This window comes from Fistularia commersonii, chromosome 34 (assembly GCF_037954325.1).
Source record: "Fistularia commersonii isolate RoL2024-O1a breed Wild chromosome 34, RoL_Fcom_v1.0, whole genome shotgun sequence".
Classification (NCBI taxonomy): domain Eukaryota; kingdom Metazoa; phylum Chordata; class Actinopteri; order Syngnathiformes; family Fistulariidae; genus Fistularia; species Fistularia commersonii.
Window position 1 is genome coordinate 9136560 of NC_141317.1, and position 22469 is coordinate 9159028.

At 47.1% G+C, this 22469-nt stretch overlaps 1 protein-coding gene across 13 annotated transcripts in view; it reads left to right on the top strand.

The window, feature by feature from the left end:
- Positions 1–22469, top strand: part of LOC147214519 (membrane-associated guanylate kinase, WW and PDZ domain-containing protein 1-like) — a 91083-nt gene that overhangs the window by 46520 nt on the left and 22094 nt on the right. For 3 of the 13 annotated variants that reach the window (XM_086141532.1, XM_086141519.1, XM_086141529.1), the window contains 10 exons: positions 2804–2923; positions 4961–5149; positions 6701–6968; positions 8483–8563; positions 8863–8918; positions 11732–11789; positions 11869–11999; positions 12426–12548; positions 13418–13603; positions 16021–16632. In XM_086141532.1, the coding sequence (XP_085997658.1) occupies positions 2804–2923; positions 4961–5149; positions 6701–6968; positions 8483–8563; positions 8863–8918; positions 11732–11789; positions 11869–11999; positions 12426–12548; positions 13418–13603; positions 16021–16632 (1824 nt within the window). Of the gene's footprint in view, positions 1–2803; positions 2924–4960; positions 5150–6700; positions 6969–8482; positions 8566–8862; positions 8919–11731; positions 11790–11868; positions 12000–12425; positions 12549–13417; positions 13604–16020; positions 16633–22469 lie in introns of all 13 variants that reach the window. The other 10 variants (XM_086141524.1, XM_086141531.1, XM_086141520.1 and 7 more) reach the window with 9 other exon arrangements.

Below are 22469 nucleotides of genomic sequence, written 5' to 3' on the forward strand. Positions count from 1 at the left end.
AACCCCCTGTTGGCCCTCCCATTGGGTTCCTCACTTGGTCCAGAAACATCCAGGAGGTTCGGTGGAGACCCTGAAGTGTCCAGAAGTGTGAAGAAGTATCGGATGGATGAATGAGAAGTCACGCAAACTCCAGGGCTTTTGCAGATTAGGATTGATCCAGTTAATATCTTATATTTAAGAGGGTTGCGTTCAGCAGTAGATCTTATCAATGAGCGTCCTTGACTTTCCTTCAATAGACATATCAGTTATTTTGCCCATGAAGAAATGTTTCTTCTGATGGAAATGGGTGAAGTGCAGACCATGTCACACAACTACGGCGTGTCCGGTGAATTATTAAATCTTTTTATCAGAGATGACAATTCTAAAGACGGCGTGATGATCCACTGGCGTATCGACGCGCAGCAGAATGAGTCCTCGTCCAAAAGCTCCGCCGTCGGGAATAGTCCGGATTAGCGGCTTGAAAATCTCCAATCCCTTCCCGGCAGATTGCATCATTAGCTCACGCCGGGTTCCAGAAACATCTCCCCAGGACGGGGCCACCCGGGCCGGTGGATGCTCCGCACCTTCCAGAATGTCGGTTAGAATAGAAATAACAGCAAGATGAGGGTCTTCAAGAGGGGAAATTCAAGTTCAGTTGCCGCGGCAAGAAAATTTCGACAAGAAATTGATGTTTGCTGTAACCCGAGGTTTGACGAGGAAGCTGGAAAGCACATGAACAAGCCGGTCTTTTTCCTGCTAATCACACACACGGCCCTGAAGTAGGTGGGCCAGCATGGTGGAAAGTGAATATCGGTGAGGGCTTCAGCAAGAAGGACCCTGGTGGGGCCTTTTCTGCTCACGTGGTCCAAAAACATGCAGGGGGTTGTTAATGCTCAGGTGTGCGAATGAGAGAGTGAATATTTGTCTGCTGCCCTGCGATAGACCAGCGTCCGGGGCGAACCTGCCTCCAGTATCCGATAACCTTTGGTCAGGGGAGGCAAGCGACACGGCGCCTCACCTGTCATAATGAGCGTAAGATAACTATGAATATTTTCCCACCGATCTGATTCATAATTGTATTTTCTGTATGATTCTAATCTTTTTTTTAAATGCTCTCAAGTACAAAGTGCGCATTTCTTGATCAAATCTAAGCCAAGGTACGGCAGCCAAGCTCCCCTCTGCACACAGTCCCTTTTTGTAGAAAGATTTATTACATTATTATATTAATATTATATATATGTCTATATATGTCTATATATTGTATATATGTCTTTAGCGTAAGTGTATGATACAATTATTCTCACTGATCGGAAAATAAACCGTAGAGAAAAGTCATGAGGTGAGGCAGACAATACTGTGCCTCACCTGAGGGGGGGTAAGTGAGTTGACAGGTGATAGATACAGCTGTCCTCTTTCTTTAAGCAATGGAGTATACAATAAATAAGATACGTTAAAGAAAACAGGGGGGTTTAGTGGAGAAGTAGAAAAGACCACAAACTGTTTTCAGTTTTATTAAAAAAATGAGTTCTTACAATTGTAAATATCGTTCCAAAGGAAGTTAGTGCCTCACCCGCCCTGAACCTCACCGCCCGCCTAGGACGCCGGGTGGCCGATTGTAAAAGGGGTTCACGAGTCCCCCTCAAACTCAGGAAAACTTGGTAAGACAAGACGTTGTTCTGTTCTTGCTTTTCTAACCAGCATTCTGAAAGATATTCTCCAAATAAACGGGTGAAGATGATTAAATCAACCGACCACTAAAAGGTGCCAAGCATCCACCGGCCCGGGTGGCCCCGTCCTGGGGATGGATGGATGGATGGATGGATGGATGGATGGATGGATGGATGGATGGATGGATGGATGGATGGATGGATGGATGGATGGATGGATGGATGGATGGATGGATGGATGGATGGACATTGAAAGGACAGAGGATCCCTACCGGACGTCTTTCTGTGTGGAGTCTCCATGTTCTCTCCATGTCTGCATGGGGTTCCTCAGGGTTCTCCAGGTTCCTCTCGCAGTCCAACAACACTCAGGAGTTTCATCCTAAATTTCCAAGACATGAGAGGGTGAATAGCAAACATCTCTCCCAGTGAGAGCAGAACATCCAAACATATTTCATTTCGAGATTTCTGCTTGTTTCTTCCTGAAGAGAGGAAATGACAGTCATCGTTGCCCTCCTGGTCTGCTGGAGAGCCAAAGAAGGCCAGGGAGTCCCTGCGCAATCGTCCCTTTAGGGGAAAACTAACGGAGATAGTTCTGAAATGCTGGCGTTTCTACCGAGGAGGAGCGCGAACCGCATGTTTGCGCGATTTCAGATGGGTTACAACCTCCATCCACCATCTGGCCCGTCACCTCATCTCCCCTTTGTGGTGACGGACAATGGGGCCGGTCTGCACCGCATGGTGTCGGCTTTCCGTGACAAAGTAAAACTACCAAAGACGACTAATCATTAACTCCGGTGGCCACCGAGGGCAGAGTCGGCGGGGGTCGGATGTTCTGGAAACAAAAGAATATAGCTGTGACTTCTATCTTCAGAAGTGTTCAGCGGCGACGGCGGATGCGTCGTCACGGGAACGGCACGCGATGGAGCCCCGGTCGTATTATTTTGGGGCTTTCGCAACCCCGGGCTCCGGAGGACAAGCGGACGGGTGTAAATCAGGATAGCGAGTCGCTGGCGGCGTTAAGGTGACCTTCGTTTTATCTCCTCCCGCGGTTTCCCGTGAGGCTTTTCCAGGTCGATGCAAACAAACGGCGCCTCGGTTTCCCTTTCGAAGGAGTTTATTCACAGCCGCCTGAGCTCGACTTGTATTTTTGACTGCAGGTACCACCCGCCCCCCTCGAGACGGAGAGATCCCGGGGTTGGATTACAACTTCCTATCCGTGGAGGACTTCCTGGAGCTGGAAGAGAGTGGCACGCTGCTTGAAGTTGGCACGTATGAAGGTGAGGAGCACCGTCCTGGGGTTTTTATTTTGTCATCCAAACCAATGTGTCCCATCATACAGTAGATCTTCTCACATTGGATTGCATTCGTAGTATTTTGAGGACCTAGGTCAGGGGCGGGCAATTATTTTGACTGGCGGGCCACATTTCTTATTTGATTTTTATATGCGGGCCACCTGGGTGTGAATTGTAATATGAACAAAATTAAAAGTGCAATTTAAAAATTTTAAATTATTTGACACTTAATTTTAACTTTAAAATCATTGATGATCATATACATGTGCATACATGTACTGATATTATTTTGTATAATCATCCACACAAAATTACACGAAAGGAAAAAATAAGGTGTTTCTAAATTCAATATTGATTAAAAATACTAAAAAATATTCAAAGAAAATAGCTTTGCGGGCCGGATAAAAAAGCAAAACGGGCCGCATGTGGCCCGCGGGCCGTAAAATGCTCAGGTCTGACTTAGGTGGAGGAGGTGATGGCCTTGTAGGAAGTTGTGGAGTCTCCATGTTCTCCTCGTGTCTGCGTTGGGTTCCTCCAGGTTCCTCACACAGTCCCAACAACATCCAGGAGGTTCATTGGAGACCCTACATGAGGGGTGTTAAACGTGCGGCCCGCGGGCCGGTACCGGCTCGCCCGGGGGTCCGATCCGGCCCGAGGAAAAAATCTGCAATTTGAAAACATACATAAAAATCATGAATTACTTTTTAAAAATAAAAATGCAGTTCCTATATTGTCTGCTAGGGGTGCACTGTTTTAGCTAGCGTTAGCTAGCTAGGGACTCACAACTTACAGACGATGGCAACAATGCGGCTTCCGGGTCTGTAAATAGCATTTTTACTTATTGTTAGAAATGAACCCGCTTTTCCATCGGACCCGACGCCCTCGTCAGCAGGATGTGATTGTCACAAATAAGAAAAGTGGACGTGGAGTGCGGGGTTTTGGACCACTTCTTATTTGTCGGTTGAGATCAATAAGAAACCTGTATGCTCGGTGTGGATGCAGCAAGTTTCGGTGTCGCTATGAGACTCAAAAAAATAGAGCTAAACGCACGGAGAAGACAGAAGTGAAGCTTAGTGTTGTTGAAATTGCACTTACTTTTCTTAATGACTCCCAGGTTGTTGGTCGTGTATTTTTTTTAAAGGTTCATTACGTAGAATAATTTCTATAATTTACCTGTTCTCCAAAACAAAGGAAAAATTTGGACTTAGAATTACTTCTAGGAAATTACACTATGATTTTACCGCTCCAAATGAAGCCGCCTGAAGACCAAAATGAGTTTGACAGCCCTGCTCTACATTGCCCAAATGCATAAATAAGAAATTGAATGTTTGCATGTTGGTGGCCCTGTGACGGAGCGGTTCGGGGTGAACCCCACTTTTAACCCCAAAGACGGCTCCAGCGACCCCCCGAAACCCTGACTCTGGGATCAGGGGTGGAGATGATGCTTGAATGAATGAACAAATGTTTTAGTTTTGTTTTAAGAAGCAGGAAGTTACGATGAAAATACGAACTGGCTCGTCTCGTCACTCCGGGCTTTGGACATGTTCACCGTTCACGGAGACGTCGCAGAAGATCCTCGTAGACGAGCAGATGCATGATCGTGCACGTCTTGAACCGGAGTCAACCGAAATCACGTGCCGGGTTTCGCCGAAATCGCCTCCGAGCAGCTTCAACTCGGGCTTGAACCCGATTCATCGAGAGAATGAGCTCCGTTGACCCGATGTGTCGGGTTATTTCAAGAGCCGTGCGACGGTACATTGTTTATCAACCGTAATCCCATTCTCGCCGACGCTCATTTACAAACGCGTTCCATTGTTTTTGTCACACAATGCGGCTTTGCATCCCATAATATAACCCAACACAGTTCCTCTGGCGACGTAGAGGTTTCCCAGATCCTCATTCTGGTGTCGTTCGTCTCCCCTCGCACTGTTTTTATCCTCCGCCTCCCCCTCGTCTCCGACTTTCCCCCTCTCTTCCTTCCCTCTCTCTCTCAAGCATGCTAATGTCCTTCTTGTTGCCTAGGTAACTATTATGGGACCCCCAAGCCACCAAGGCAGCCCATCATAGGGACGGTGCTACTCAGCGATGCCGGCTCCAAGCAGTCCACCCCGAAGCGCACCAAGTCCTACAATGACATGCAAAACACCCGCGTAGTGCCTGCTGACGACGACGATGACGACCAGGCCACGGAAATGAACAACAGCTTCACAGGTGAGAGCGCCGCCGCCGCCGCCGCCGCCGTTGTTCACCCGCTTTAGGTGTGTCTTTGCAGGAGCCACGAGAACGGCGTTAGTTTGGAGCGCTCGTGGTGGAGTGACATGCATGCGTGCATGTTGGACGGTTGTTTGGCAGATGTCTGGCGGTTACATCATGTCTTTGTGGTGACGAATCCTTCCGTCCACAAACACTGCCATCTGCCTGCGAGGAGGAGGAGGCTGGAGAAAATACACTCTCCATTCGGTTAACAGTAATTATAATAATTGTTATAATAATCTTTGCACTTAAGACCTTAAAACACTTTATAGCCTTGACTTTGACGCTTTATAGTTTTATTTGTATTTCTTATTCTCCCTCCCTTTTTTTTATTGTTTATACAATTTCCTACTATTATTTATTTTTGTTATGTTTTACTTGAAACTCTGGCACAACAGTTTCCTTCAGGATAAATAAAGTTGTTCTTATTCTTATTCTTATTATTCTCATAATAATCATGACACTTATCGTAAGAGAAATCATTAAATGATTGAAATAATGCTGCTGATGATAATGATAAAATAAGAAAAGACGGTAATATTAATCATAATTTCAAGATTGATAATAATAATTGTAATAATCATAATCATAATAACGGTGTTAACAGTATTTTTACCAAATAAAACAACAATAATGATGTTGTTGTTATGTATGTAATTGTTATGATAATCATAATATTACTAAAATTGATGATAATAATAATAATTATAACAATTCAGCAATAATGCTGATAGTAACAATAACAATAATAATAATAATAATAATAGGAATAATGATAATAATAACAATAATAATAATGATAATAATAATAATAATAGCTGTGATGGTAATAATAATAATAATAGTAATTCTAATAATTACAAAGCTGCTGGTGATAGCAGTAATAATTACAACAGCAATAATACTCATATTTATAATAATGATAATAATAAATTAATAAATACATTAAGAATGACAATAAATTAATTACAATGATGGTCATGATGATGATAATAATAAAACAGCATAGCGATACAAATCGTCCCAATCCGGTTTCCTCTCCGTCTCCGTTTCCATGAAGCCGTGAGTTCAACAAATGTGTTTTCCCTCCTTTGAGGCGTTGAATGCTCGCCTGTCTGCGTCCCTGGGCCGGGCTGCCAGGGTGGTGAATTAGCATTTGATCGAGCCTGAAAGGCCCGCGGAAGCGGCCGAGGACACCGAGCCAGATCTGTGGACCAAGTGTGTGTGTGTGTGTGTGTGTGTGTAGAGGGGTGGGGGGATGGGCCGGCTAGCTCCTGGAGAAAGGGGCTTAAGGAGAGGTAAAGAGGGTGGGGGGGTCAGAAAGAGTTTGGAGAGAAAAATTTACATATTCCTTTCAGTCGGGCGATGCTAGGAGGGAGCCAGCTAAAAGGGGAAGGTTGGTTTAGCTAGAACTTTTAATGAATGTGTTCTGTAATGTTTGTTTGAGACATAAACTGTGTTTCTGTCCTCTATGTTGTTTTTCCGTGTTGTGCCTGTTGTGTTACCCAGGATCCTTAGTGCGTAGTCTTTTCCCCTCTCCTTTGCTGTGTACAGGTAACCCTAGCGACCAGGACGAGAGCCACGGCGGCATTCTGCGGCCGTACCCCGCGCGTGACAATGCTCCGTCCTGCGTTCTGAACAATGCGGCCACCTCCACCGCCGACAGCGGGCAGCAGACGCTGGCCGAACCGCAGGTCTCGCCGGAAGACCCGCTGGGGCCGCTGCCGGAGAACTGGGAAATGGCTTACACCGAGAACGGAGAGCTTTACTTCATCGAGTACGTCCGGCCGCCTGACGCTCACCGGTCTTCACCAATCTTCAATACAATGGACCCTCTCTGAGTTTTTTTTTTTTTTGCAGTATTTGATAAGGAAATAGCCGTTTTTGAACCTTACAAGAACAACAAAACAGCAAATAATAAAGTAAAATTATGCTAAAATGAATTTTGTGAAATACTACATTGTGAACTCTCGTTCCTACCAAGGCGAGATCTCATACAAAACAAAATTGGCTAAGTAGATCTGTACTTGGCACGCTATTGGCTGATTGAGCATGTCGTTACGTTCCTCATGACGATTGGTTCATGCAGAGAAGCGGCTGATCTCCTTGCAGGTTGTGCCGAGCATACATGTCTTGGTCCACTTCGCTGCTGTTCGCGCAAGCGTGAATACTGTCCACTTTTTACTTTTTAGTTTGAGGAAGAAATCGAAAGGTAGGTTTGCGCTCCAACGACTTCCAGCCACGACAAACGCCGCGAAAGCCCTGCAAAATATGTTGCAAGATTGGGATGATGATACGTTTCTGTTGGTCCAGTTGATGGTGTTTATTGTACGTTACAATGATCCCAAAGTGTTTAGTGTACTCTATAAGAGTGTTGGAAGCGTACTTGATAAAAGTTAGCGGGAGGTTGGTAAAGGGTTGATTGAGGTTCCTCGAGGGTTAATATACCGTAATTTCTGGACGATAAGCTTTTTTCACGTACTTTTTTCACGTAAATAACGATACGGCTAATATATGGACTTTTTTGGGGGGGGGGGCGGGGCTAACGAACTTCACGCTGCTAAAACATTTATCTTCGACACAATCAGACCGATGAAATGACCGGGAAATTCTGAGTCTGTTCAACTCCGACTCAGAAGAAGACGACTTTGACCGTTTTAGTGCGCAGGAGGAAGCCTTAGATAGCAATCGGCTAGCCGGTGCGGCTTATATTGAGGTGCTCTCAATAGTCCGGAAATTAAGGTATCTGTAAATACCATCAAAATGATCACGTCTCTACTTTGCAGAAAGGATCCATTGTACTTCACAATGAACCTCCAATAGGAAGTGAGCTTTCACTATGTAGTGACAGGTTTTAGAATAAAAACATTTATCCTCACTTTGGTTAAATCAGAATTGTAAAAACCAAGCGCAGGGGAATAAAGTGGAGTGGACAAAAAAAAGCAGGGAGTGAGAATAATGCAACATGTCGTTGGCGTCGGCCGATGCGAGCTAATATCAGGTGACCACGTCGATGATTGGTCGATAACAGTTTGCGGGAGGTTGGTAAAGGTTAATACGTCATGTAAATACCATCAAAATGATCAGGTCTTCACGGAAATTCACTATTCGGCGATTTTTCCCGCAAAAAGCGAGAATCCACTGCATACCTTCGCCTGACAGCCTCCTTTGCGGCGCGGCTGTGTTTTACCACAGCTTGTACGTCCCTTTCCTTTCCAATCGCCGATTTGCAATGTTTAGATGTCGCCGTTTGTTTTATTTGCTGCGTTTCCTTTCTGTTTTCTTTTCCAGCCACAACACAAAAACCACGTCGTGGCTGGATCCCCGGTGTCGAGACAAAGCCTCCAGGCCGCTGGAAGAATGCGACGATGATGGTAAGAAAACACAGAACGTGCTTTTCCCGTCACCCTCCTGCCGACGGACCGACGGGAGGACGTTTGTGCACGTTTCGAGCGACGGCCGCTCCGGAGGCGAGGCCGAGTCGGCGGAAACGGTGGCGTTGCGCCACCGTGTGGCCGCGGTCGGAAACCGTCCTCGCCTCCCGACGCGGCTCCTTCCAAACGCTTGTGTTTTCAGTTTCTAAGGGCTTTCTCTTTTTATTTCCCTCCATATTCTTCTATCCTTCCCCCCCTTTTTTCCTTTTCCATCATTCACATTTTGTTTGTCTCAACTGGCTTTCACTTTGGAGAAGAAGGGATGCACGTGGAGGACCTGGAGAGTGATCTAGGTATGATGTAGTTCTTCTCTCTTTTTTTTTTTTAATCCAATCTGTGATTATCATAACCCTCCTCATTATGGAGCCGTAGATGTAATTGTTAGCATAATGCTAGAATTAAGCTTCTTTTGTTTATGGACTCACCGCACAAAAATGCGATGTTGATTTTATCCTAAACCGGCCCCCGGGGGTGACTTTTCATTGGTGGCAGCTGCGGGGAACAGCCGTGCACGCACACCGCCGGGCCGTGTTTTGTATTATTGGCCGTTTGATTGAAAAAGACAGCGAGCTAACGTAAACGTAGCATTATCTCCCCTCAACATTGAAAGCGTTTACAGGCCCGAAGGGGGCGAGCGCAGCGCGTGTGCTCTTCTGATTAAAAACGTCATGTCAACAAAAGCGCAGGTGTTCGCCATCCACGAGGCGGCGTGGAGAAGCCGGCGGGATTTCCTCCCTCGCCACGGTAAACGCGGTCACCTGATATTAGCCCGTGTCGCGCGACGCTAGCGATATGATGCATTTTTTTAACTATCCTAACTTTTTTAATCTACGTCGTCACCTTCCTCCACTCCGATACGCTTGATTTTTACAATTTAACAAAAGTGAGAATAAATGACAGTTTAATTTTTCAAAACCCTTCATGAACGCTAACTCGCTATTGAAGATTATTGTGAAGTACCGTGCATTGTTTGTGTGTGTTTTAAGTAGCTAGAAAAAGGAAAAAACACACACATCTGCAGCAGATGTGTGTTTTTTCCAATTAGGGATGCGCGCTGGATCAAAAGACTCCACTGAATAGAGGTTTGAAAAAAAAAAAAACAGCACAAAGCGCTCCTAAAATAAAGATGATTTATTTTATATATAGTAGAAAAAAACAGATATCTTACCGGGTGCTGGATCAAAAAAAAAAGGTAACTCAGTGGAAAGAAAGAGGATTTATTTTACATATAAAACTTGCTCTTGCATGCATGATGTGTGTTAGCATCTGAAGAGCCTGCGTTTGCTCGAAACGTCATGCGAGTTACATACGACAGTTTTTGTACGATATGTAAAATAAATTATCTTTATTTTCGGAGCGCTTTTGGGGTGCCGATTTTTTTCAAACGTCTATTCGGTTTTACGTTTCTGACAGTTGCCTCGATGCGAGGATGAGAGGGTGAACGGTTGAGCGTCTCTTTATGACACATGAATGAGTGAATGGATGTTTGTATGTCTCTATAAGAGAGGGGGGATTGTTGCAGGACTTCTTCTTCTTCTTCTTCTTTTTTTTTTCTTTATATCCCCCTTTTCCATCTATTATCTGTATCTTCCTCTCTGGCACCAACTAACCTCATCTCCTCTCTCACGACGTCCATCCATCTTCTCGTTGGTCTTCCTCTAGACCTCCGATTCCAGCATCCGTCCACCGATATCTTCCCTCTCCCTCCTCTGTCCATGACCGAACCTTCTCTCCAAAACATCTACCACTCGTTCCTGATCCTCTCCATCCTGGTCGCTCCCAAAGGGAACCTCAGCATCTTCATCTCTGCCACCTCCAGCTCTGCTTCCTGTCTTTTGGTCATTGTCAGTGTTTGTAGATCATCTCACCACCGTCTCCTCCACCTGTCCTTTCCTTCTGGCTGATGTTCTTCTATCTCTTGGTACCCCTGACGCTTTTCTCCACCCTGCTTGAACCCATCTCTTTACTTCTTCTCCACCCTCTCCTGCTCTCTGGACTGTGAACCCCAAGTATTCCTGTCAAATTCTCCTTGTCTTGGCAACCGGACTTGAGTTTCTTCACTTGAAGACGTGTCGGCCCTCAAACGAGAGGCTCCCTCGGTTCAGTTTCCCAATTTAACAGCCAGGGTTTTGGTCGGGTCGAGGTGACGGTGACTTGTCGTGTAGATGGAAGAGTTTATCTGCAGAAACTAGCTTGAAGGGGGACTGTAGCGCTAATGGGGTGCCGTTCCTTGAACACAAGAGCAACTTAGTGGGATTCACCTGGATTGGAATGTGAAAAGTTAAAAACTAAACAACGAAGTGAAACCCGTTGGATCACATGACCCGGACGTTATCGAGAGCGTCTTCTGGTGGTGGCGGGTCTTTCCTGGTTGTTTAACATAAGGATATTTATTGAAACCCATTGGGGAAATTCTTTTGTCACAGCAGCATATCGGTTATAGTGTCAAGAAATACAGACGATTAGAAGATAGCAAAAGACATCCACAAATAAATAGACAGCAGAGGGAACGACAACAACACCGATATGAAGGATAAGAACAACAGAATAAGAATAGACAACCAAAACAACAACAACAGGGATGGGACCACAAACAGTGACAGTAGCAACAAGAAAAATAAACAAAGATAAGGATCTGGTTCGCGGGTCAAGTGTAGAAACTCAAATTGCCAAGACAAGAAGATTTCGAGAAGACCTTGAGTTGCAGGACTCGGAAAGACGTGTTTACTAAAGGGTGAACGGTTTTGCATCTCTTGATGACATGAATGAGAGAATGGTATGTCTCTATGTTGGCGAATGAGTGGGTGAACGCTTGCATGTCTGTGATTGGCGGGTTGGGTGAACCTCTCGCCCAATCGCGGCCGTGTTAAGCTCCGCCCCCAAAAACCTGCAGGATAAGCGGTACAGGTAATGAACGAACACATGATTGATCGCTTCCTGTTTCAGCAAGTTTCCTTTCTAGCGCACAAAATGTGCTAACGTATTCGTACATCATAACAACATCATATATTTATCATACATTCTAAATATCAAAAGCGCATCTGGAGAAACGGCAGCCTGCCGCCATTTTTGTACACTAACGTGTAATAATTCTTCCGTATTTCAGAGTTGCCTCCAGGATGGGAGAGAATAGACGACCCGGTTTACGGCATCTATTACGTAGAGTAAGTTCCCCCGACCCGCCGGACGTCGGTCCCGCCTGGCGGCGCCGTCTGACTCGCGCTCCCTTTCCGTCTGCGTCAGTCACATAAACAGAAAGACCCAGTACGAGAACCCGGTGGTGGAGGCGCGGCGACGGAGGATCCTGGAGCAGCAGCAGCCGCCGCCGCCGCCGCCGCAGCCGCAGCCTCCAGAAGGTGAGCGGTATATCCGAGGTTGGTTTCCTGCCCTGGCACGGCACCATTTCTTTCTTTCTTCGTGTTTGTGGGTGTCACGTCCTCTCCTCTCGGGCCCGGCGCCCCCCCCTCCGGGGTTTCGGCCGGTCTTCCGCTTTTGAAGGAACCCGAGAACCGGAGCCGGCCCAAACCCCCCCCCCCGGGGTTGTCCTTTTTTTTTTTTTTTTTGTTTTGTGTCCGGTTGTACATTCATGCCAGTATCTGCTTCTCCGCTTTATATTTTCTTCATCGTGAACCGCCAGAGAACCTTCTTTTTTCTTTTTTGCTACATGAAGCCGGCTAAGATTAAGACGTTTCTCAGCATGAATGTTCAGAGCGTCCGTGCGTTGTCGTCTCTACGTGTGCCACGTAAATACAGCTCTTTGCTGTTTGTTTGTGGAGTAATGAGCCCGGACTGTCCGACAGAGTGGATCGAAGAGCACTCCTCGGCGGCGGCGCCGCTAGCAAACTACGCCCCCAACCACCTGGAGACCTACAGGGACCCGCAGGTCCCGCCGACTCTACCTCCCGGCCCCGCAGGAGTCAAACGTAACGTTCTTTACGCTCTTATTCCTGTGTTCGGTTCGGGTTAAGAAGCGAAACAGTAGGAGGTGCAGCTGCTTTCAGGTAGATGAGTTCTAGGAACTGGAGTTTGGGTGCAGGAAGTGGCCTCCTTTTAGTTTTGTGAAAACAAACCAATGAAGAAGAAGAAGAAGAGGTAGGCGACATGGAGAGCATGGAGATGGAAGCTGCCGCGGCGTCCATGGAATAATAACCCTTGCCTGTCAGAAGGGTGTGAAGAACTTAAGTAGCTGTTGGTCAACTCTTAGTTTGGTCCAAAATGTCGATGTTCCTCTACGAGCCTTTCTGCCGGAGACCAGAAGAGCTTGGACCTCTTCATCGCTCCATGTCTCCCCAGTTCTGTGCCAAGAAAACATCCAATAGTTTTTAAAAATGGCGCCAAAAGACGTCTACACTAATGAGCGAGTTCTATGAGTTCCGCCAGTCACCTATGAGTCCCTAAGGAACCGTAGAAAGACCTCAAAGCAGAAGCTAAAACCAGGAACTGAGGTCCCAGTTCTTGGTTTCTCTGCTGTCCCAGTGCATGGCAGGTTTCTGAAAAGGTTCTGGGAACTTCTAAAAGTTCCTGCAGTGTGAAAGCAGTTAACAAGGCCAACTTCTAGTGCCGTAAGCTAAATTCAAGCGCAAATGTATCTATTAAAAACTTAAATATAAGACTTTAAGGGTTGTTCTTTGGATGCACATCGTGAAGGGCCTCTTTAGTTGTTAGCTAAAAAAAAACAAAATCCAGACAAAACTCACCGACCTTCTTCAGAACGCCCATGATGTTCGATTCCGTATTTATCACTTTAATGTCTTTCCGAATCACCGACCCGTTGTTTTGTAACGCCGTCCAGGAGGGAAGCCGTTCTTCACCAGGAACCCCGCCGAGCTGAAGGGGACCTTCATCAACACCAAGCTGAAGAAGAGCCGCCGCGGCTTCGGCTTCACCGTCGTGGGCGGCGACGAGCCGGACGAGTTTCTGCAGATTAAAAGTCTGGTGCTGGACGGACCGGCGGCCGTCGACGGCAAGATGGAGACAGGTGCGTGGCGCTACTCCCGCCAGCAGGGGGCGCTGTTCTCACTCCACACACCATAAAAATGAGCCTCCATGGTGCCTTTACGGCATAATAATAATAATGATAATTTTATTTAAGGCGCCTTACGTGACACTCGAGGACACTGTACGGACATGCGCTAAAAAACAGATTTAAAAGAAACAATAAAAGTGGCATGTTTCTCAGTTAGGTTCCGGTGAATTCTTGTCTAAATCAAGAAGACAAGAAGATTAATAACGATAATAAATGATAATGCCAGGCAGGAGGTCTAGAAGAAGACCAATAAGGAGATTTATGGACGTCGTGAGAGAGGATATGAAGTTAGCTGGTGTGAGAGAGCGTCCAATGACAGCTTGGATAGCTTCATCCTGACGGCAGGATAAGCATTTTAGATAATGAGTGAATGAATGAATGAATATCCAAGAACCGGGATCTTCTCCCGAGTTGGAACCTCAGCTTAAATTTTAAAATGCTAAATAAAAGCAAACAAACGGGTTCAGTGACGGGCCTTGATTGGAATATATTTGGAAGTCATTATGGTTGTGATGAGCGCCGCTGATGAGAGGAGAGGCTGTTTACCGCTCATTAAAAAATTGATTTTCTTTGGCATGAAAATGTCACCGAGCAGATATTTTCACAACACCCGCGCCGTGGATCTCCTTCCGGAAGCCACCGTCCGATCCGAAGTTCTAGCCGTGAAGAAGAGTTTGAAAAATAACACACGCCAAAAGTTCTCCAAAATAAAAAGATGATTAATTTTATCATTATTTTTTATTATTATTATTTTTTTATTGTTTTTATTTTACATCGAACACAATGTAAAGGATTCTCGCATGCGTGACGTTTTGAGCAAAGGTGAAATGTCATGCAAACGGGGGAAAATATTTGTATTCTATGTCAAATAAATCATCTTTTTTATTCTACTTTCTAAAAATAAGAAAAAAATCTCTCAGTATTTACCAATACAGGTGGTCCACACTTAATAACGGGCTTACGTTCCTTCAGTATTTGCATCCATATGGGCCATTTGGTCCGCCAAATATTTCTGAATATATTTCATTGAGCGCCATATAGTATTTTTAACGTATAATAAATTAAAAATGTCTTACTTTCAATGCGACTACTGGTGCCGCATGGATTTGTTCGAAGTGTCGCTGTATATTTGACCGTTTCATCGATGCAATTTTATCACTGCGTATTAGACGTACCGCAGATTTAAATGCAAATTCCGCAGCCTGGAACGCACGGTAATCATCATCTTTTTTTCTTACAAGGATAATCTAGTTGGCTATCTGTTAAAATTGATTTCTTCACCTTCACGATGACCCGGACGTGATCGGAAGCCATCGATCCCAGACCCGACCGACGGGTGACCCGTGAAATTTATCTTCAAATCTAATTTCTGTTTACTTTACAATGACAGCATTATGAAGAAATATCACAAGTACTTTAAAATCAGCTCCAAACTGTTTATTTTTTCAACTCAAAATAGTCTGGGAGCCAAACGCCGTCACCGGAAGAGCCATAGGTTCCCGACCACTAATATGACTTTTATATTTATGTATTTACGTATTTATTTTTATATTTAAACATATATATGTATGTACTTTTTTAGGTCTTAAAACACTTGATAGCCTTAACCTTAACCTTGACACTTTATATTACATTGTATTTCTTATTCTCCTTCCCACTATTATCTATTATTGTTATGTTTTGCTTGAAACTCTGGCACAACGATTTCCTTCGTGATAAATAAAGTTGTTCTTATCATATATTTGCACGAAAATCGGCTGATTATAAGCGCGTACAAAACATACTCACGTCTACACGTCTGGTAACTCCGAGTCATCGTTAACCGGGCTTGTCGTCGAGGACCACCTGTGCACAGGAATAAATAATGGAATAAATATTGGAATAAATATTGGAATAAATAATGAAATAAATATTGGAATAAATATTGGAATAAATATTGGAATAAATAATGAAATAAATATTGGAATAAATATTGGAATAAATATTGGAATAAATAATGAAATAAATATTGGAATAAATATTGGAATAAATAATGAAATAAATATTGGAATAAATATTGGAATAAATATTGGAATAAATATTGGAATAAATATTGGAATAAATAATGGAATAATTAATTGTGCGGCGTTTATCACTGTTTAGCGTTTAGCGTGGGTTTCCTCCCACAGTCCAGCGAAAGGGTTTTCCACGATGGACGACGTCTTTTTTAAGCGTCCTCCTTTCCATTGGGGTCTCAAAGTTCTCCCTCCTGAGAGTAAACGCAGCGCCGGCTTCTCCCGATGACCTTGCGGGAGTTTCCGGCTCGTGTTGTTTTATTCGACCCGTAAACACTTCCTGCTTCACTCAGAGTGTGATCTCTCTCCGTGCAGGTGATGTCATAGTCAGTGTGAATGACACCATTGTGCTGGGTTACACCCACGCTCAGGTGGTGAAGATCTTCCAATCCATCCCCATCGGCTCCATGGTGGACTTGGCCTTGTGCCGCGGTTACCCGCTGCCCTTCGACCCGGACGACCCCAACACCAGCCTGGTGACCTCCGTGGCCATCTTGGACAAGGAGCCGATCATTGTGAACGGACAGGAAACCTTCGACTCGCCTTCCAACCAGGCCGGACCCGTCAACGGCCTGAGGGAGCCGCGGGCGCACAGCCCCTCCGCCGAGGTGGCGTCCAACAGCTCGCACAGCTACTCCAGCGACGTGGTGACGCTGGCCTCGTCCATCGCCACCCAGCCCGAGCTGATCACCATCCACATGGAGAAGGGAGACAAAGGCTTCGGCTTCACCATCGCGGACAGCCTGACGGGCGGCGGGCAGCGGGTCAAGCAGATCGTGGACTACCCGCGCTGCCGCGGCCTCAAGGAGGGGGACATTCTCATGGAGGTCAACAAGAGGAACGTGCAGAACATGAGCCACAACCAAGTGGTGGACCTGCTGAGCAAGTGTCCCCGAGGCAGCGAGGTCACCATGCTGGTGCAAAGAGGTAAGTCGCGTCACGCGTTCCATCGGCGGTCGGACGAAACCTACCCGTCGGGGGTCGGGGGATTCGGTCGTCATAGCAACCGTGTGTCCAGGGAATCACGCTCGTCGCCTGTATCCGCCGTGGTTGAACAGCGGTCGCCCCGGGGTGACCCCGAGGTCGGGCAAAACCTACCCAATGGGGGTTGGGGACTTTGGTCGTCATAGCAACCATGTGTCCATGTAGTCGCAATCGTCACTTGTATCCGCTGTGGTTGAACGGGGGCCGCTGCTGTTGCGTGGTCGCTGCTTTTGCATGTTTACCGCAGGGCGTCCCGGGATTGGAGCGGAACCTGCCGAACGGCGGTCGGGGACTTCAGTCGTCATAGCAACCGTGTGTCCAGGGAGTCGCGCTTGTCGCCTGTATTCGCTGTGGTTGAACAGCGGTCGCCCCAGGGCGACGCGAGGTCAGGCAAAACCTACTCAACGGGGGTTGGGGACTTTGATCGTCATAGCAACCATATGTCCATGTAGTCGCAATCGTCGCTGGTATCCGCTGTTGTTGACCGGCGCCCGCTGCTGTTGCGTGGTCGCTGCTTTTGCATGTTTAGTTGAACGGCGGCTGCTGCTGTGGCGTGGTCGTTGCTTTTGCATGGTTGTCCCGGGATTGGAGCGAAACCTACCCAACGGGGGTCTTGGACTTCGGTCGTCATAGCAACCATGTGTCCATGTAGTCGCAATCGTCGCTTGTATCCGCTGTGGTTGAACGGCGGCCGCTGCTGTTGCATGTTTACCGCAGGGCGTCCCGGGATTGGAGCGGAACCTGCCGAACGGCGGTCGGGGACTTCAGTCGTCATAGCAACCGTGTGTCCAGGGAGTCGCGCTTGTCGCCTGTATTCGCTGTGGTTGAACAGCGGTCGCCCCAGGGCGACCCGAGGTCTGGCAAAACCTACTCAACGGGGGTTGGGGACTTTGGTCGTCATAGCAACCATATGTCCATGTAGTCGCAATCGTCGCTGGTATCCGCTGTTGTTGACCGGCGCCCGCTGCTGTTGCGTGGTCGCTGCTTTTGCATGTTTAGTTGAACGGCGGCTGCTGCTGTGGCGTGGTCGTTGCTTTTGCATGGTTGTCCCGGGATTGGAGCGAAACCTACCCAACGGGGGTCTTGGACTTCGGTCGTCATAGCAACCATGTGTCCATGTAGTCGCAATCGTCGCTTGTATCCGCTGTGGTTGAACGGCGGCCGCTGCTGTTGCATGTTTACCGCAGGGGGTCCCGGGATTGGAGCGAAACCTGCCGAACGGGGGTTGGGGACTTCAGTCGTCATGGCAACCGTGTGTCCAGGGAGTCGTGCTTGTCGCCTGTATCCGCTGTGGTTGAACAGCGGTCGCCCCGGGACGACCCCGAGGTCGGGCAAAACCTACCCAATGGGGGTTGGGGACGTCAGTTGTCATAGCAACCGTGTGCCCATGTAGTAGCAATCATCGCCTGTTTCCGCTGTCGTCGTCGCTGTTTTTGCGGGGTCACCCCAGGGCGACCCCAGGATCGGGCAAAGCTTGCCCAATGGGGGTCAGGGACTTCAGTAGTCATGGCAACCATGTGTCTAGGTCGTCATGCTCGTCGCTTGGATCCGCTGTTGAACGGCGATCGCTGCCGTTGCGTGTTCGTCCCGGGGCGACCCCGGGGTCAGAGTTGAACCTGCCCGGCAGGGGTCGCGAACTTCACTCGCTCGTCGCTCGTATCCGGTGTTGTTCGGCGGCGGTCGACGCTTTAGCGTGGTTGCTGCTATGGCACGTCGGAGCTCCTCCTCAACCCAATGTCAAAACAAAGCGGATAGTTTCATATCAGACGTGTTTGGCCGCGGCCCTCATTGTTGTTAAATCTGCAGCCCCGCCGCCGCCTGACCCAGATCTCAATTACCGGCAGGTCGGCGTGGGCGCCCGCGTTAATTATGCCCTCTAATGAGTCGACCTTCGACCCTCCTGCCGCAGTAACAGACCCGTATTGTGTTAAATGTCATTTTCATTAGCGTCCTGCGTGTCAGGGCGGAGGTGCAGAGCCGAGCGCGGAGGAAGGAGGGATGTGGATGGGGAACAAGAGGTTCAAAAACAGGAGATCCAAAGGAGGGGAGGGGTTTCTGTGCGGAGTCTTCATGTTCTCCACACGTCTGCGTGGGGTTCCTCAGGGTTCCTCCCACAGTCCAAACACCAAACTCATAGGTGACTGGCGGAACTCATAAAACTCGCCCATTACTGTAGACGTCTTTTGGGCGCCATTTTTAAAAACTATTGGATGTTTTCTTGGCACCAATGCACAGAACTGGGGAGACATGGAGCGATGAAGAGGTCCAAGCTCTTCTGGCCTCCACCAGAAAGGCTCGCAGAGGAACATCAACATTTTGGACCAAACTAAGAGTTGACCAACGGCTACTAAGGTTCATAGCAGATTGGCCAGACCTGTGAATGAGAGGGTGGACGGTTGGGTTTGTCTTTATGAAGCTGCTACAGCCGCCACGGACTGATAACCTGGACTATCAGATGGGTTGCAGGTTATCTAGTTCTAGAACGGCGTTAGCCGTTAGCTAACTCCGCATTTATTTAGGCCAAAATATACTGTATTTGTCACGCTTTATGCCGCACTTAAAACCTTTACATTTTCGGTCGATACGCCATGAGTTCTTGTGTTTCCCGACCTCCAACAAATTCACATATTGTCAAAACGTTTTCGTTCGGCTCCGGTTAGCAACGAAGCCTCGCCTCTGGGTTGATTGTCGGAGCGTTCCCACCCGACATGTTGACAGTTGCAACATCACACAACGTTAGATAACGAATTATGTAGCGATGGAATACAACGTTGTTCCGACTTCACAGTAACTTCAGATGTCCGCTATCGCCGGCAACCTTGAACCAATCAGAGAACAGTACCCTTACATCCGATACATACTGTGCTTCAGCTTAATATTACTGTACGTTTGCGTGGGAAGGGACGCCCCCGAAATGGCACCTGTTGAGAGACATGCTTACCAAGCGGAATTTAAACTCCGTAGATGATGGGACAGAGTTTGCGAGGGAACAAAAGCGAGATCGCAAAAGTTGAACAGGGAGGTATTGAACCCTGACCGTTGTGTTTCGCTTTACATACCGCATGTTTTATCGCACGCCTTATAATGCGGTAGATATGGTGTGAACCCTTCTGTGGAGGAGCAGCGTCTTCTGTCCATTTTAGCGTGAAAAACCAGCTGACCAGTGCCCGCCATAGGCTTTAAAAATGGAAAAATTGTGGCTTCTGTGTCCCACCAATCACCAAACACTTTTTTTAGTTAAAAAAGTTTATGTGGACAGTGTACAATTATATTAAGCACAGAGGCAGAGATGTTTGTACCAGATTGTAGCTCATAGCTAATTTCCATCTGTAGTCCTGGGAAGACAATACAAATATAAAACTGTACAAATAGACAATATATATAAAATATACAAATAGGCAATAAAATAACTATACAACTGTGCAAAAGCTACTTGTAGCGCTCCATCTTTTAGCCGGGCTCCTGCAACATCCCCAGTTTTCTTTCTCCAAGGGTCCAGAGATGGCGCTCCTCGGATCGCCATCAAGAGTTCCTGCTCTTATTAGCGCCGAGATCCAGGCCGACGTGACCTTCGAAGCAGCGACCGCACAATCATTCACGAGCTGCAATTACAGGAGCTTAGAGACGAGGAGCGCTCGGAGGGGACCGCGCTTTCGCCGAGTCGAGGTGGAGGATTAAAAATGAGAAGGGGCGAGTTGATGAACGGTGGCGGAAGTTCAGCGGGCGGAGCGTCGGTGGACGGGGGAGCCGGCGGGGGAAGTTTGATTTAAGCCCGATTTAAGCCTGATTTAGCCCCTCCTCCACTTCCGTACCATTGATTCGTTAATGTTGAATTCTCCCCCCGTTGCTCTCTTCCCGTGTTCTACTGCGTGACCGATCGCCTTGAGTGTAAACTCGTTTTTACCGCCGCTAATTTGGCAACGCGCGCACACACACACACACACAAATGAAAATGAAAATGCACGCTTCGGGCAGTCATATATCCCAGCATGCACTGCGCGCTACTTCTTCTACAGGAGAAAATGGAGTTGGCGGCTGCTTCCCGTGGTTGCGAGACCTCTTGCGGCTCAATATTGATCCATATATAAGACGCAGCGGGTTTTAAGGCGCACTGTCTGTTTTTTTTAGACTCTCAAAGGCTTTTAGATGCACATTATAGTGCGGAAAATACCGTGATTGTTTTTGTTTGTCATCTATGGAGTTGTTTTCCATTTCTCGACAATCACGAGGCCCTCTATTGCGGTCAAGTATGACGGTTTCTGACGTGCACGCTCTTTTACCTGGACCTCTCCATCCCGATGCACATGATTTTGTTTTGGTTATGGACACATTCCTCTGCTGACACACTCCTAATGCATTTAATACGGTTTTCCTGATTTGGCTTGTTAGTGTAACTGTATTGTGTTATTGTAATTTCATGACTAATTGTGTGTTGATAATGATGGAGTGTGAATGTAAATGAGAGGAGAAGTACGAGCAGTCCCTTTACGCCCATTCGGGTTATTACCTGATCGCGATGGGCGTGAACGTCAGCGCGTCTGAGGGCCCGGCGACGCGAGATGGTCCTGAACGTGGACGTTCCTTTGAAAGTGCAGCTGAGGTGCTCGCAAATTTAGCGCTGGACCTCAGGCGAGGAGATCTAGAGGTGCACATCTGGCTGCCGTAGGCGGGATATGCTTGCCTTCCGTTGTAAAACATGTGGCTTCCAACCCCCTGGATGTACGCGAGGAATCAGTTTGCACTGGTTTAAACTCTGGAAAAGTCAGTGTGGCTCGCCTTTGCTGCCCCCTAGTGGCCAAAAGATGCAACACATTTACAAAGTTGCAATCGTGCACGCCGCATTGTGCCTCCTGCACAGCCCTGTTATTTTCAATATCCACAAACATGTTTACTTGCAAAGATAAAACACCATCAACATTTCAGTGACATCAGACGTTTTTTTCTTTTTTTTTTTTTTTTCATTGCAGAGCCTCTTATGTAGAGGAGGCTCGGCCGGCTACGACTCCTCCATCTTGTCTTTTCAAACCGCTGTTGCCATGACAATCGGGTTCAGCGCTCCTACTCCCCCCCTCCTCCCCCCCCCAGGGAGAAGGAAGAGAGGAAATTAAAAGAGTAAGAAGTGAAAAAAGGAGGGTGTAGAGTTGAATATGGTAACAGATGAGAAGCAGCACGGCGAGCAGCGGCGCTGTGTGATAACTACCGTGACAAAGGAGTGTATATTTCATGTCTATTTTTACATCTATACCGAAAAGCGCGGAGGCGAGGCTGTTGCGTCGTTTTGTGTGGGCTCGGCGGCGACCGGGTCGAGGCCGCGGCTGAAAGGCCGGCCGGTCGCCTCGCTGCAGATTCGGCGTGAAAAACCCAGAGCTTTTCAGCGCCGCTGCTCAGGGAGGTGAAGAAAACACACACACAGCATCACTACAGCAGCACATACGTGTTCCAGATTTGACTCTTGCATTGTTTCTGCACAGCGTGTAGAGGAGAGGGTGAATGGTTGCGTGTCTCCACATGGCGTGTGAATGTGAGACTTAACCATAATCGTCATATATCGCCTTGAATGTCACGTAGTTGTTTATTCTGTATGAATACTGTAATTTCCGGACTGTTGAGCGCAGCTGAATAAAAGCCGCACTGGGTAAAAATAAATAAAATGACACCATCTTTGGGTTAGAGGTATAAGGCGGAAAAAATAAACCGCTCCAAAATATAAAGGGAGCAGTTCCAACAACACAATGTAACTCCAAGTCAATCACACTGGTGTGAAATCAAACTTAGGAAGC